Here is a 14,620-nt window from a genome sequence, read left to right as displayed (position 1 = left end):
CTACTTTTATTTGTATAATATAATGCAACTAGACTGTTATTTTGATCACTGATCAAACACTTGAGTTTCTGGTCCGATGTTCTGCAGATGTACAATATATATGTATAATAATGTCACTCCCCTGTTGTGTGATTAGGACAATATAATCAAAATCACTCGTTAAATTCGTTCGTTTGAATATTGAACTCAAACGTTCGTTTGAATATTGAACTTAAATATATTTGATCTGCATTATCTCCGTAATTTAGCTTATGTATTGACAAGAGATCTTGGCAGAAATTACAATGAAGTTTTTGATATTTAGTTTTTTCTTTTAGGGAAAGATTAGACTTGGGCGTTGTTTTTTAACTATCCCTTGTTAAGAACTTTGATTTAATAATAATAACTGAACTTAAATCACCTTCGGTGTTATTAGTTACCGAATAGCTCTACAAGGTCGTGAGATTAAAACTTCTGTTTCTCCCCCTCAGTAATGAACGCAAGACAGATATCAGATGATTTAGACGCATCACGTAACTCTCGATCGTACGAGCTGCCGGAGTTACCAAAGTTCAATCCCGACACTGCTAATCTTCTGGATAGATCTATCACCATACTTCAAAAGGTAGTGAAGCTCATTTTCTAGAAAGTTAAATTTCGAATTTCGACTCGCAATAAAAATCGAACTGCTAATTGAAGAATCGAGACGCATATGGAAGGTTGTTGATGACTAACTGTTATTTCAGAGTTTACAAGACGGGACCCTGAGTAACAGGTTCAACAACCTGTACAGACAGACTCCGGGCGTTACCATGGTAGCAGCTAAACTAGACGAGAATCACAGCAAAAACAGATTCAGAGATATCATCCCATGTAAGGACACTCTATCAGTCAATACAATTCCCCTCACATATTTCCTTTAGTTTCGCGTTTTGCAGCTGATTTAACCAGGGTATTTTAATGAAACCTTTTTACTTATGAAACTTTTTACTTATGAAACTTCTTACTTATGAAACCTTTTTACTTATGAAACTACTTACACTACCTCAGATGACACGACGAGGGTGAGGCTACAAGAAGGGAACGACTACATAAACGCAAGCTACGTGGACGTGTCCGTGGGTTCTGACCAGCTGAGCTACATCGCCTCTCAAGGACCTATGAGCAGCACTATCGACGATCACTGGCAGATGATATGGGAACAAGAGGTGCGCATTATTAATTAGTTAATTAGTTAATTAATTAATTAGTAAATAATACTCATTATTAATTCGTTAATAGTACTCAGTATCCAAATAATACTCAGTATCCAAAACCTTTTCTTATGATCTGATCTTGTATATTTTCCAGTTCTCTTAAGTTCAATAATGTACATTGCATACAGATTGAGATATAACATATTATAATATACATATACAATATAGCTATACCACGCCAGTATCCAAGTGGGTTTTGCGTGGTTTAATCTCATGATATACCTGATATTGCACAGTGTAATAAAGTTAATACAGCAGCAGCAGCTACGATTATTAACCACACACACACATCTCAGGTAGAGCTGATAGTGATGGTGGTGGACTGTATTGAGAAGAAGAGTATAAAGTGTACTCAATACTGGCCGGAACCTACGCAGACAGCTGTCTACAGGAATATAGAGGTCTCCTGTGTCACTCAGTCTGAATTCGTAAGTATTTAGTATTGTAGAGAACAGGTATTGTTGGCATTAGAGAGCCTACTAAAATATAAGATTCTTGCTCTCCTATTTACGAAATAACTGCCCATGTTAATTTTATATTTGATCTGAGGTCCGTCAGCTAATCTAACCTGTGCAGAGCACGGCAGTTGAATAGATTAGAAAATTCCAGATGTTCACAACAACCCCCCTCAGGACGGAGGGATAGAACGTGAGTTTGAAGTATCCCAAGATGGCATCAACAAGACAATAACTCACCTACACTACACAGGCTGGCCCCACCACGGCACACCTGATGATCCGGCTCAGTTCGTTAACTTTATCAAACTGATCGGAGAGAAGAGGAAACTCGTGGAAACACCCGTTCTCGTGCATTGCAGGTAAATTGTGGAAACACCCGTTCTCGTGCATTGCAGGTAAATTGTGGAAACACCCGTTCTCGTGCATTGCAGGTAAATTGTGGAAACACCCGTTCTCGTGCATTGCAGGTAAATTGTGGAAACATCCGTTCTCGTGCATTGCAGGTAAATTGTGGAAACATCCGTTCTCGTGCATTGCAGGTAAATTGTGGAAACATCCGTTCTCGTGCATTGCAGGTAAATTGTGGAAACATCCGTTCTCGTGCATTGCAGGTAAATTGTGGAAACATCCGTTCTCGTGCATTGCAGGTAAATTGTGGAAACATCCGTTCTCGTGCATTGCAGGTAAATTGTGGAAACACCCGTTCTCGTGCATTGCAGGTAAATTGTGGAAACACCCGTTCTCGTGCATTGCAGGTAAATTGTGGAAACACCCGTTCTCGTGCATTGCAGGTAAATTGTGGAAACACCCGTTCTCGTGCATTGCAGGTAAATTGTGGAAACACCCGTTCTCGTGCATTGCAGGTAAATTGTGGAAACACCCGTTCTCGTGCATTGCAGGTAAATTGTGGAAACACCCGTTCTCGTGCATTGCAGGTAAATTGTGGAAACATCCGTTCTCGTGCATTGCAGGTAAATTGTGGAAACATCCGTTCTCGTGCATTGCAGGTAAATTGTGGAAACATCCGTTCTCGTGCATTGCAGGTAAATTGTGGAAACATCCGTTCTCGTGCATTGCAGGTAAATTGTGGAAACACCCGTTCTCGTGCATTGCAGGTAAATTGTGGAAACACCCGTTCTCGTGCATTGCAGGTAAATTGTGGAAACACCCGTTCTCGTGTATTGCAGGTAAATTGTGGAAACACCCGTTCTCGTGCATTGCAGGTAAATTGGTTACTTTTAGGCTTAACCATTTTAGATAAGAACGGATCTTAATTGGAATCATGTGTTTGCATTATCATTATGATTATAGGTACACAGAAATTCAAGTGTTTAAATCCAACGGCCAACTCATCGTGTTTTAGATTGATTTGTTCAAGTTACCTGCATTACGTACAGGTAAAACTAAGATGATCAGACATTTTTTACCATGTCAATTAAAAACAGTTGGTCTAATAAGTTTAGCTGACGCCAAAATTGTGGGATTAAAATACGACTAGATTCGACTAAGATACTTATTGGTGTACTTGCGTCGGATCCACTTTAAAAGCTCCCAATTTCAGTGAGGGTATAGGACGGACAGGAGTAGTGGCTCTGCTAGAAGGCGCTCTGAACCTGATAGAATCTAAGTGTGGGGTCTACCCCCTTGACATGGTAACTGCTCTCAGAGACCAGCGTCCTAAGCTCATACAGAATTACCCACTCTTCAAGTTTGCTTGCGAGTCTATTCTCTACCTCTATAGTAAGTTACAGCTTATTTTGAATTTCTTTGGGAATAAGATTTGGCTGTGTTAAAATTACGTTCTCATTTCTCCTGAAAACTTGTTCGAAATTCATGCTGTCCAATAACTAATGAGTGTGTTTAAAACGAGTGCTTTAATTTTGCAGGCGAAGAGACGAGTAAGAGCTCAGAGAAAGAGAAAGAACCAGAAGAAACAGAAACGGAATCTGTTGACAAACTGGACGGGGATATTATTGTCAAAGAGAGAACAACAGAAAACAACGGTGACGTTAATCTTATTGCGTCATGATAAGAACAGATAGTTCATATAAGCGGACATATGTCCGTGTCAGTTTAATTGTCAATGTGTAAATATTTTGAATTATTTTACCACGTGGTGTGACGTCACCAGGGCTGTGCCGCGGGTCTTGTTTTGGGGAAATCGTGTCGAGTCGCGCGCATCTATTATACTGAAATTGAATATATGTAATTTCAATATAATCAGTGCAGTGGATCCTTCCTGTCCACAAAAGGTTAGCCGTGGCACAGCCCTCATGTTAGGGTCTGCCCACACTACGCCTCTATTCCCCGAAGGTCTGCCCACACTACGCCATGTGGTGACGGATTTTTAAAATCCGTGCCTCTATTCCCCGAGAGTTTCCACGCCAACTGGCGGGAGCTCTGCCCACACTACGCGCCTCGTTGTGTGAATCTGTTTTTTTTTTACCCACGCCATGTGGCCCGTCACCATGGCGTAGTGTGTGCAGACCTTCGGGGAATAGAGGCGTAGTGTGGGCAGACCCTTACCCATGGCAGACAGAGAATCTTCAGAGGAAAATATTGGCCCAGAAAATGCTCAATGTGTAGTTACAGCAACAAGATCTTTATAATGAAGTTATGTACAATTATAGGTCTTTGTAGTGTAAATAGAAAGAAGCACAGTCCCAGATTTAAATTGATGTTCAGTTATTAATATTGATAATTGGTCTGCTGTCTGAGCGATGATGACTTTGAAAGTTATATGTTTTCAAGTTGACCGGCTGATGATGCATGTCTTGAGTGTTCCATATTATGCATTATATGTCGGGTCAGTGATATTGTTCCCTTGGCCAAATTTAAAATTCAAAAGACAGATATGGATTATTTGAGATATTTTTAATCAGAAAGTTCATGTCAGAATTTAAATATTCTGTGTTCTACCAATTTAGCATCTAGACAGACTTGCAACAGTTTTAGATTTACCCTCGAATATTTTTATTGCCAACTGTCACACCATTGAATTTCTAACTCTCTTCACTGTAGATACTAGTTTTAATAATGAAACGCATGTACATGTTCTGACAGAATCATCTTGAAATATGTAAATTCAGCAAAATGGGGTAATTCAGATCCGCATTTAACGTTATATCAATTTCCGCTATTTAACTAAAAACCTATCGGTAAGCTATTTTTAACCCTGCTCTATGTTACGACTGTTTTTACAAAGATTTTGAGTATAATTTTATTTTTATCCTATAGATTTTGCAGTTGTATTGCAGTTATTCAGTCTTTTCAATTTGTCAAGCTCAATTCAAATCAATACAGTAAAGCTAAAAATAAAATTACATCATCATCACTATGTTGAGTTTCTTCTGTAACTCTCCTTCTCTCTGCACGAACCAGAGCATTCAAATGGTGTTAAATTCTGCACTGAATGACCATAATACTCAATACCGTTATAGTTCTTCTGGAAACTGATCCCTATAGTCAGTCATATACCACTTCTAGTTCCCAGTGCACTAAACCCAATACTTTACTCCCCAAACTGCCCGTCTTGTTAACGTCTCTGCACTGGTGGTTGTTTCTTCTTGGCTTTCATCTCTGGCGGGCTGGACCCTACTCCGTTAGGTCTGCGACTACCCGAACTAGTCTCTGAGCCAGGAGTTGAGGGGCAACTTTGGGGTTGGGGGGCGCTCTGCGCATTTCGCTCGTCAAAGTTTAAGTTCATCATCAGGCTGACGAACTCTAGGTAGTCTATCACCCCGTCACCGTCTATATCTGCGAACGCGATCAAGTCGTTCACCTGGGAGTATGGTTGCAAATTATACTGCTAGTGGCTAGCGAGAAAAACTATTAGATTCCTTAAAATTAATAGTGCAATATATGAATAAGTAAAATTCCGGAATTTCAATGAGGTCATGCGTAGTGTTAAAATTAGTAATATTGTCACTATTGTGATTAAGACTTTCACAAACAAACCTCATCAATAGTAAGTCTGTCTCCTGATGACGTCATCAAGGTTCTAAATTCCTCAGCACTGATAAATCCATCACCGTCCTTGTCAAACACTCTGATGGGTGGCAGTGTGAGAGTACACTCTGGTGGGTGGTAGTGTGAGAGTACACTGGTGGATGGCAGCGTGAGAGTGCACTCTGGTGGGTGGCAGTGTGAGAGTACACTCTGGTGGGTGACAGTGTGAGAGTACACTCTGGTGGGTGGCAGTGTGAGAGTACGCTCTGGTGGGTGGCAGTGTGAGAGTACGCTCTGGTGGGTGGCAGTGTGAGAGTTCACTCTGGTGGGTGATAGTGTGAGAGTACACTCTGGTGGGTGGCAGTGTGAGAGAACCGAATTATTGAAGAGTTTCAAAAGGACTGTTAGGTATGGAGTGTCCTTATTCAAGATTAGCCTGAGTTGTTTAATTTTGTGACACGTATTAAACTTAATATTTGTTATCCTGAACACTGAAGACGTTTCAATTTCATTCTACAATTATTTTTATAATCTTGCAACAGTGTCAGCAGGGGTGTAGGACCACCCCCCTATAAAATCTGGAAAAGGGGCCAACATTTTGGCCTCATTTGGCCTATCCTGTTTAACTTCACGCTCCCACTATATAGATCGCTCGCCCAAATTTTAAGAAAATTCTTGTGAAAAGGTATAATTATGACGATGTCAATTATTCGCAGCTCGGTGAGGCCCAGTAGTGCATTTCGCCGATCTAGCGAGGTTGTTGGTTGTGGTTGCGAGAACAGAGAAGCGTTCAAGCATATTGCGCATAATTGAGTGCGCGGCGCGGCCCAGTAACGCATCGCGTTATATTACAAGAAAAGGCCTTATTATTACTGGGCCGCGCTCAGCCTGTCATTCCGCCGAATCTCTATGTTTATGAACATAATAGCCTGAGGTCCCCATACCACTATACCAGGTAAGTTTCGATATTAAATGTCAGGATTCATCAGAAGTTCAGGAATTGCAAACCAAGCGATTATAAAATTCAGATAACATTGCTGGTTACTCTTTTATGCCGTGTTCAGTATTTTCAATACCAGAATTTTTCAATGAACCGCAGAAATCTGTTAATTTATATTATTATTACATATTCTGATATTAAACGGGTAGCTGATGTTGATAAAACAACATCGTGATCCAGCGTGATCAATTATTTTAATTGAATTTGAAGTACAACGGCTGCACCCCTACCCTGACTTTTTAACTTAATATTAATAAGAGACGTATATTAATATATTAGTATTACGACATTTGTAATTTGATAAAATTAAATGTTTTGGTGCGTGAATTAAAGGTCTTTACCTTACAAGACATTTTTATAACGTACGAAATGCGACGGTTTTCCCGAAATTTCGCCATATTTTCGGACCGCCAAAATTTCGGTCGTCGTAATAGAATCCGTCGCATTATTTTTAGCTTATTCCAATAATTGTGGCTTCATCGATTCATTTTGTTTTTGAAAAGTTAGTGATATGATGGTGGGACAAATAAACACAATATTCCATGATGAATTTAATGTCAAGTTATACGTTTTAAATTTACAATAAATTACATTTATATATTATGTGCTAACATAAACGTCTTATAGACTAAGTCAAGATAAACAATTTAATACCAAACTCAATAAGTGAAACTGAAAGATTCGAGCCGGACCCCTTAGAGGAAGATGAAGAAATCGATTTATAAGTTTCATTTTGTTTCAACATGATTTTACCGATTTTTAGAAAATTTTGAATTTCCTTTGTGTCAGAAAACAAAATGATGAAAAATACCCTTATTTTCTGTGACGTCCGAAATGTGACGGTTTTTGTTCAATTTCGCCATATTTTCGGACCGCCAAAATTTCGGTCGTCGCAAATTGGTCCGCCACAAAAATGTCTTGTAAGGTAAAACAAAACATATTACATGTCAGGATTCATCAGAAGTTCAGAAGCCTAGCGATTATAAAATGCATTACTGATTACTTTTTTATGCCATGGAGTAAATTAGCAGGACACAGTTTGCCCCTTGTAAGTTGTAGTCCAAATTTACATTAGTGACTAATGTAAATTTGGAATACAATTTGGACGACATTACCTCATCGATAAAATTCATTCCTTAAAACAAATTTTTCCAAGAATTCTTCCAGTTTATCCCTCCTTGCATGTTACTTGTACCCTTTTTGAGAGTGAGACCTATTAGTATTAGTATTACTGTAATTGTTTACTGGGCCGCGCTCAGTAGTTTCTTTTTTTTTTTTTTCTTTTTTTTTAAAATATGCAACCTTCTAAAACCAATGGGGCCCTCCCCGGGGTCATTACTCTCGCATTTGCGAGAGTCGTCCCAAAGGTGTGAAAGTAGGTCAAGATTTGTTCACACCAAGCCCTGGCATCGCTATTTGCTGACCATATGCCTTCACTGAAGGTATGTTTTTAGAGAGTGGAGGCCGACCGTCAGCTTGGGATGCAGGGCCAAGTGGTCAACAACGTCAAGGCCCCCTTCCACATGGGCCATGTTGGTTTTGGCAGATACTGTGGTAATAAGATATGAAGTGAATGAGTGAAATGAAGTGATTGAAAAGGGTGTAAAAGAGGAAGAGCTTGTAAGGTAGTTTAGGAGTGGAAGGAAGCAGGGCATGTACTACAAAAAACAGTTAGTAGTACTGTAAGATAGTAACAATAACCATTGATAATAAAATAACAAAGACAGCAATATAAATGGGGTGGACAATTTGCCCTAATCGGCCAAGATCGACACAATAGAACTTTTGTGGCCTATTTTGTCTCCTGTAAGTGAAAGTTTAAGAAGTTTGATATATCCCTGCCAGATCGGCATGTCCCCTGCCTGAAATCTTTTGCTAATGTACCATTTGGCAACAATATTAAAATAATTTATAATTTGTGAAGTGTGATTACAAACTATAAAATTAATTTTATTGGGGTCTTTGTAATTTCTATCGATTTTCCTTTTTATAAAGTGTTCAAGTATTGTGATGAAGCTATTTGTGTGGATACAATGGAGATAGATATGAGGGATTGTTTCTAAGTATGTGTTACACAGGCTACACATGGGAGTATCTGTAACAATTTTCATTTTGTGTCTCATGTATCTACACGTCGTGATCCTCATTAAAAGTTTGTACTGAAATTGAATCAACTTAAAATTTTTAGATACTAAGAAAAATAGATTGCTAAGAACGACCGCCCATTCTATTGGTTGATTATTTAGGTCAATAACCCATTGACGTAATGGGGACAGCTCGTTTGGGCAGATAGAGTCGTACATTTTATCCCGAATTTTACTTCCCTTCACCTGTCCAGTTACAGAATGTAAAAATTTAAGTTTTATTTTTGAGTCAACAAACTCAATATTCCTTGAGTTAATAGTGGGGCAGTTATATCTCCGTATCCCCATGATAATGTTACAGTACTCAGTTTTGGAGATAGTATTTGGAGACAACTCCCACTTGTTAATGAACATATCGTAGTTAAGGATTGTACTTTGGTCTATAGAAAGGAAATCTGAGATGTAAAATATTCCCTTATCAATCAGATGAGTGTTCCAAAGTTTGGCCCCGATGTCGGTTATTGCTTGGTTGTACCACACGCAGTGATCAATAGAACCCAAAGCTGCATTTACCGAACTTATCTTCCACTCAGTGTAACAATTAAGGACGTCTTGAGTAAAATGGCAGTTGGTTTTAGCGAGACCGTTTTCTACGGAGATGGTGATATGGTCAGGAAATTTCAGCTGCATAATCATAATATCTTTCCAAGTGTGGTGAAAGGAATTATTTAGTAGCTTGGATATGAGGCTGGTTTTAAGACCTATAATAAAATCAGATAAATAAAAAAGTCCCAGGCCTCCATGTTCCTTATTTCGGGTAATAATCTCACGTTTTACTTTATCGCGTTTGCAACCCCAAAGAAAATGGAAAATAGCCGTGTCAAAGATTCTGATAAAGGAAGCATCCGGTCGAGGGAGAGGAGAAACAAGATATGTTAATTGGGAAAAGAAAAGGGTTTTAATGACTGTGCATTTACCCATAAGCGTCAAATCCCTCTTGCTCCATCGGTTTATCCAAGACTGAACCTTAATCAATTTATCGTTATAATTACTGTTGACAATATCCATCAGTGAGCCATCGTTCATATAAACTATACCCAAAGCGGTGAAGTTATTTGTTATAAAATTATAGCCGTATAAACTTTGAAGGGATTCTAGTAGAGTTGTATTAAGACGAGCTCGACCTAAAGGAATACATCTAGTTTTGTCGATGTTAGCTTTACACCCCGAGCACTGAGCAAAAGTTCTGAGTTCTGTCATAACCGCCTCTACACTTTCAATTGAAGCTTTCAGAAACAGATCAGTGTCGTCTGCAAAGAGACTCTGTAATATTTCCACACCTGATATGTTAAGACCCCTGATATTAGGATTAATCTGAATTTTATTCGAGAAAGTTTGGGCCACAATCAGAAAGAGAATAGGAGACAGTGGACTACCCTGGTGAAGACCTCTTAGAATATAAATAGGCGAGCTTAAATACCCATTAATATTGGCATAGCTAAAGCATGCTTGAAAAGCCACTTTAATCAGTTTAATAATGTATTCGCTGAAACCCAATTTTTCAAGAGTACTGAAGACAAAGTTATGTTCTACCGAATCAAAACACTTTTCAAAATCAATCTGTAAAAGGAGGCCCTCTTGTTCCGTGTCGTTGTTAAATGATTCCAGAACCATTGACATGAGAATAAGATTATCTGCTGTACTCCTGCCCGCTTGAAAGCCTGACTGGGTTTTGCTGATTATGCTAGGGATAGCCTTCATAATCCTATTTTTAGCTATATGTGTGAAGATTTTATAGTCAATGTTTAGCAGAGTAATAGGTCTCCAATTCTTTATGTAATTAAGTTCCGCTGGGCTTTTTGGCTTGGGAATAAGAGTAAGAATACCTATTCTCTGCGAGGGCGACAAGCATCCCCTGTTAATAGATTCTAAATAGGAGTTATACATGATCTGCCTGATATCCATCCAAAAAGTTTTGTAAAATTCAGCAGAAAGCCCGTCCCAACCTGGAGATTTATTGTTGGTTAACTTATTGACAATAGCGTCCATTTCGTGCAACGTGATAGGCCCCTCCAGAGTTTCCGTAATTTCTTGTGGGATTTGCTTTAAATCGCTGCTGGTTACATAATTATCTATCTCAGTGGGAGATGGGTTAGTTGAGTTATACAGGTTCTGATAAAAGCCAGGTAAGTTTCGATATTAAATGTCAGGATTCATCAAAAGTTCAGGAATTGAACCTAGCGATTATAAAATTCATTTTTAAATGTTTATGAACATGATAGCCTGAGGTCCCCAGGTAATGTAATTGTAAGCATATTTTTCTAAATTTGCAGGACTTTTCCTTTGACCCTTAATTAAATTGGCACGACCAAATCTTTCTGGATTTATCATTTCACATTGCTACTGCTCGATTGCTACTGCTAGATTTCAATTCTGGAAGCAAATTTCCTGTAATTTGTTTCGAGAGAATGCAATATGCACCCTTTTTTCGAACTACACTTATTTCGCAAAAGCTGCTTTCAGGCCCCAGCAATAATAATATGCATTTAACTTTAAGATCGTATTATTTTAATCGTTCTTGAAACTGTGTTTAAAAAATGATCTCTATTATTATATAGTGCCAAATTTTTTCAGCTAGGCCTTTTACACGTTTTGCTGTTTTGAAATTCAGGCTGTGGCCAAAGCGCGTGCTAAATTTGAAAAACTCTAAGATTTTGGCCCCCTCATCAATCATTCCTACACCCCTGAGTGTCAGAGTGTCTATTGTAGGACTAGGTTTATAACCTACCAAGACGCGCGCCGAGTCATGGACTCGTCGCGTGATCGACGGATGGAACAAATATTTTACGAGCATCATCCGTTAAGTGGCGTAACGTTCCCTAAACACTAAAATTGGACAAATTAAATGATTTTAGAGGATAAGCCGGTAGAAAAATTGAAATTTTTCAAAGTTTTCTTGGATCGAAACTACTTTTGTTCATGTTTCATGCTACCCTGATCATTATGAGCCCTTCGATATACGATTTTGGACTCGAGGGTTCCCCTTTGTAATAACAATGCGATCTCGGAAGGCAGGCCTCCCCTTTGCAATGCCACTTTTAATAACATCATTTTTATTCACTGAAGGGTGCAGAATGTGGTCAAAGAAGTCGATGATAGCGATTATTTCTGCCCTGTCAATCAATGCAGTTTACAGTAACTGTTTTGAAAATGCTGTGCCGGTGGAAAAAGAAAGATATTGCAAGCCGGTTGAAGACAATGCAGACATGGGTTATGTAATTAACAGCGGTCTTCAAGATGTTACTCACCTTAGCACTGAAGAAGTTAACCTCATAAAATCTAAGCTGGTCAAGAACGGTGTCGTAGTTATTGAGAATCAAAACTTGACCAGGAATCAGCAGGTGGACTTCACTAAAATGCTTGGAAATATTGTTGTCTTACCGGATTCATTTGAAGGCAATGACCCAGATCGTAACTTTCCAGCAATCCAAAGAGTTACAAACTACTGGTCAAATGGAACATGGAAGGGAAAAACAAATTGTTGCTGCTACTGGCACAAAGATGGAAACTTTCAGCAGAATGGGTATATGGCCAGTATTCTGTACGCGGACAAAGTCGCGGAAAACCGTTCAACAACACTGTTTCTCGACAACTGTGAGGTATTCAAACAGCTCTCCAAAAAGACAAAGCATCATCTTTCAGAGTCCGTTTTCACAGTCTCTGTTAGGGATATCCCAGATTTTGCAAAAGGTAAGGAGGAAGACTTGGCACTGTATCCCCGAGTCAAGAGACATAAAGGAATATACCGACATCCTGAGAACGGTAGAATATGCGCTTACATAACCAACACTCTGATAACTGAACAGGGGTTCTCCCTCATTTAACTGACGCATGGCTGGAGGTCACAGAGAAAAGTGAGAGGTATACACACTACTGGAAGAAGGGTGATATCGTGATATGGGATAATTTAGCAGTGATGCACAGAGCTGGAACTAGTAGCGTCAAGGGACCTGGTGACCGGACCCCACGAATGCTGTACCGGACTCAAGTATTTATTTAGGTGGACAAGAAGGCAGGAAAGGTGGTAAAGTTTCCTTTTGTTTGGGAAAGAGAGACAAATATACACTGATAACTTCATTTATAAAGAGGTAATTTCAACGATTTGGAAATTTTACCTTTGAAAACATTTCCTTGTGTTTAGGTAAGCATATCTGTCGATCACTGACTGAATATCCCACTTTATACTCATTCAAGTTGGCATTAAATTCACGTATAATGCCATTTAACTGTCGTGGGAAAGCAGAATCTAATCGAAATCACGAATGAGCAAAATTCTCACCTTTCACGTGCAAAATTTGAGCGTGCGCATCAATATTGAATGCGCACTGTGATTGCTTTTACTTTTAGGCCTTTTGCACGAGCAAAATTCTCAAAACTGTTGTACGCCATTGCTATCCTTTTGCCAATAGAATTTGGACATGATGCAGCTTTCGGCCATCCTGCCATCACCTTGAACCTTTTTACAGGCATGGTTGACACTGAATGTTTCGCCAGGACTCCTTAATGCACAAAGTTTATGTTCATGCCTGAACATTAAACTTTTCTCACGGCATGTGACATAAAATTAGTGAAATTCAGGCTGTGATGCACAATATACGCTGCCTTTAAGTTAGTGGAGATCTAATTGAATTTTGTAACTGTTGATTTACTTGAGTGTGACAGGTACTTTTTAAAAAAATATTTTGACCTATTAATGCTTATCATACAAAGTAACAACAAAGTCTTCATGTTATGTATCCTGGGTTCGGACAGCCGACAGGATATTACCCGCTTAAAATATTTCCATCGCGTTACATAATACTCAATAAATGCAATAGATTTGTAGTGTTGTAATTAGTTTAAAACTAGTGTATGATATACCTGAAGGCTTCCTTGAGTTTGTAACTAGTGGTAACTAGTGGTAACTAGTGGTAACTAGTGGTAACTAGTGGTAACTAGTGGTAACTAGTGGTAACTAGTGGTAACTAGTGGTAACTAGTGGTAACTAGTGGTAACTAGTGGTAACTAGTGGTAACTAGTGGTAACTAGTGGTAACTATAATATACCTGAAGGCTTCCTTGAGTTCTCTCTCCATGGTCTCGTTAGTGATTCTGTTTCCCATCATAGCCACAAACTCTTTAAACTCCAAAAAACCGTTCTTATCAGCATCAACAGCGTTTATAATTTCTGTAACTTCAGCTTCCGTGGGGTTCTGTCCTAATGACCTGAAATTGGAACCTTGCTATCTGGAATATTAACTGAAGTACTTCTGTTAATTAGTGACCTGAAATTGGAACATCTGGAATATTAACTGAAGTACTTCTGTTAATAGGAAATTTGGATCACGTGTCAGCAAGATTGAACCAGATTTGAAAATGTCAGCATCAATGCAATACCTGAGAAGAGTTCCAAGCTCTTTCGTTGTGATGATCCCATCATTATCTGTATCAAAGACAGAGAAGGCATCTCTATACTCCTCTATCTCATCTGAAGTGAACTTGGAAGTGTAGTCGAAATTGGCGGGATCATCTGCGTCTTGGGTTCGTGGCATTGCTCTATCAATAATATTCGGTCACACCATACTTTAAATCTGGGTCAGAGCAGTTAATTTCGGAGAAAACTATAATCCACCTCGAACAAGCAATACTTCAGCCAGTGAGCAAAAGTGAAGTCAATCTTAAAATAACTTTGCATCTGAATCTCATTAATCTTATAGACTGTGTAGTGTATATGGAGCAATAATTCATTACTGTGATCGCACAAACATGAATCTTATCGGCCACAATCCACATGCTATCACTAGAGGTCACTGCACGATGGTTGTAACAACGGTTACAGTAATTAAATATTTAAGTT

General features: G+C 38.9%; 2 protein-coding genes across 2 annotated transcripts in view; one reads left to right on the top strand and one right to left on the bottom strand.

The window, feature by feature from the left end:
* Positions 1 to 4,953, top strand: part of LOC134824793 (tyrosine-protein phosphatase non-receptor type 4-like) — a 118,860-nt gene extending 113,907 nt beyond the window's left edge. Inside the window, exons 15-21 of the mRNA XM_063836772.1 lie at positions 471 to 604; positions 726 to 852; positions 1,030 to 1,187; positions 1,532 to 1,663; positions 1,868 to 2,052; positions 3,255 to 3,433; positions 3,580 to 4,953. Coding sequence (XP_063692842.1) covers positions 471 to 604; positions 726 to 852; positions 1,030 to 1,187; positions 1,532 to 1,663; positions 1,868 to 2,052; positions 3,255 to 3,433; positions 3,580 to 3,722 — 1,058 coding nt within the window. The 3' untranslated portion in view covers positions 3,723 to 4,953. The remainder of the gene's footprint in view (positions 1 to 470; positions 605 to 725; positions 853 to 1,029; positions 1,188 to 1,531; positions 1,664 to 1,867; positions 2,053 to 3,254; positions 3,434 to 3,579) is intronic.
* LOC134824902 (calmodulin-A-like) lies at positions 4,748 to 14,391 on the bottom strand. The gene is made up of 4 exons (XM_063836911.1): positions 14,161 to 14,391; positions 13,831 to 13,989; positions 5,651 to 5,741; positions 4,748 to 5,474 (listed from the first exon to the last, which is right to left on the bottom strand). The coding sequence occupies exons 1-4, from the start codon at positions 14,313 to 14,315 to the stop codon at positions 5,229 to 5,231; spliced, it is 651 nt and encodes a 216-aa protein (XP_063692981.1). The 5' UTR covers positions 14,316 to 14,391; the 3' UTR covers positions 4,748 to 5,228.
* Between the last annotated feature and the right edge of the window lie 229 nt (positions 14,392 to 14,620).

The sequence above is a fragment of the Bolinopsis microptera genome, chromosome 1 (assembly GCF_026151205.1).
Source record: "Bolinopsis microptera isolate Bmic1 chromosome 1, MBARI_Bmic_1.0, whole genome shotgun sequence".
Lineage (NCBI taxonomy): Eukaryota > Metazoa > Ctenophora > Tentaculata > Lobata > Bolinopsidae > Bolinopsis > Bolinopsis microptera.
This window is presented reverse-complemented; position numbering and strand designations above follow the sequence as displayed.

Bases quoted from the DNA above. Each gene is read 5' to 3' on its own strand.
- LOC134824902 (XM_063836911.1), bottom strand. From the start codon at position 14,315: ATGCCACGAACCCAAGACGCAGATGATCCCGCCAATTTCGACTACACT. The intron at 13,990-14,160 runs GTATTGCATTGA...TTCCAATTTCAG, and splicing joins GAGCTTGGAACTCTTCTCAG to GTCATTAGGACAGAACCCCA. The intron at 5,742-13,830 runs GTATATTATAGT...GCCACCCATCAG, and splicing joins GAACTCAAGGAAGCCTTCAG to AGTGTTTGACAAGGACGGTG.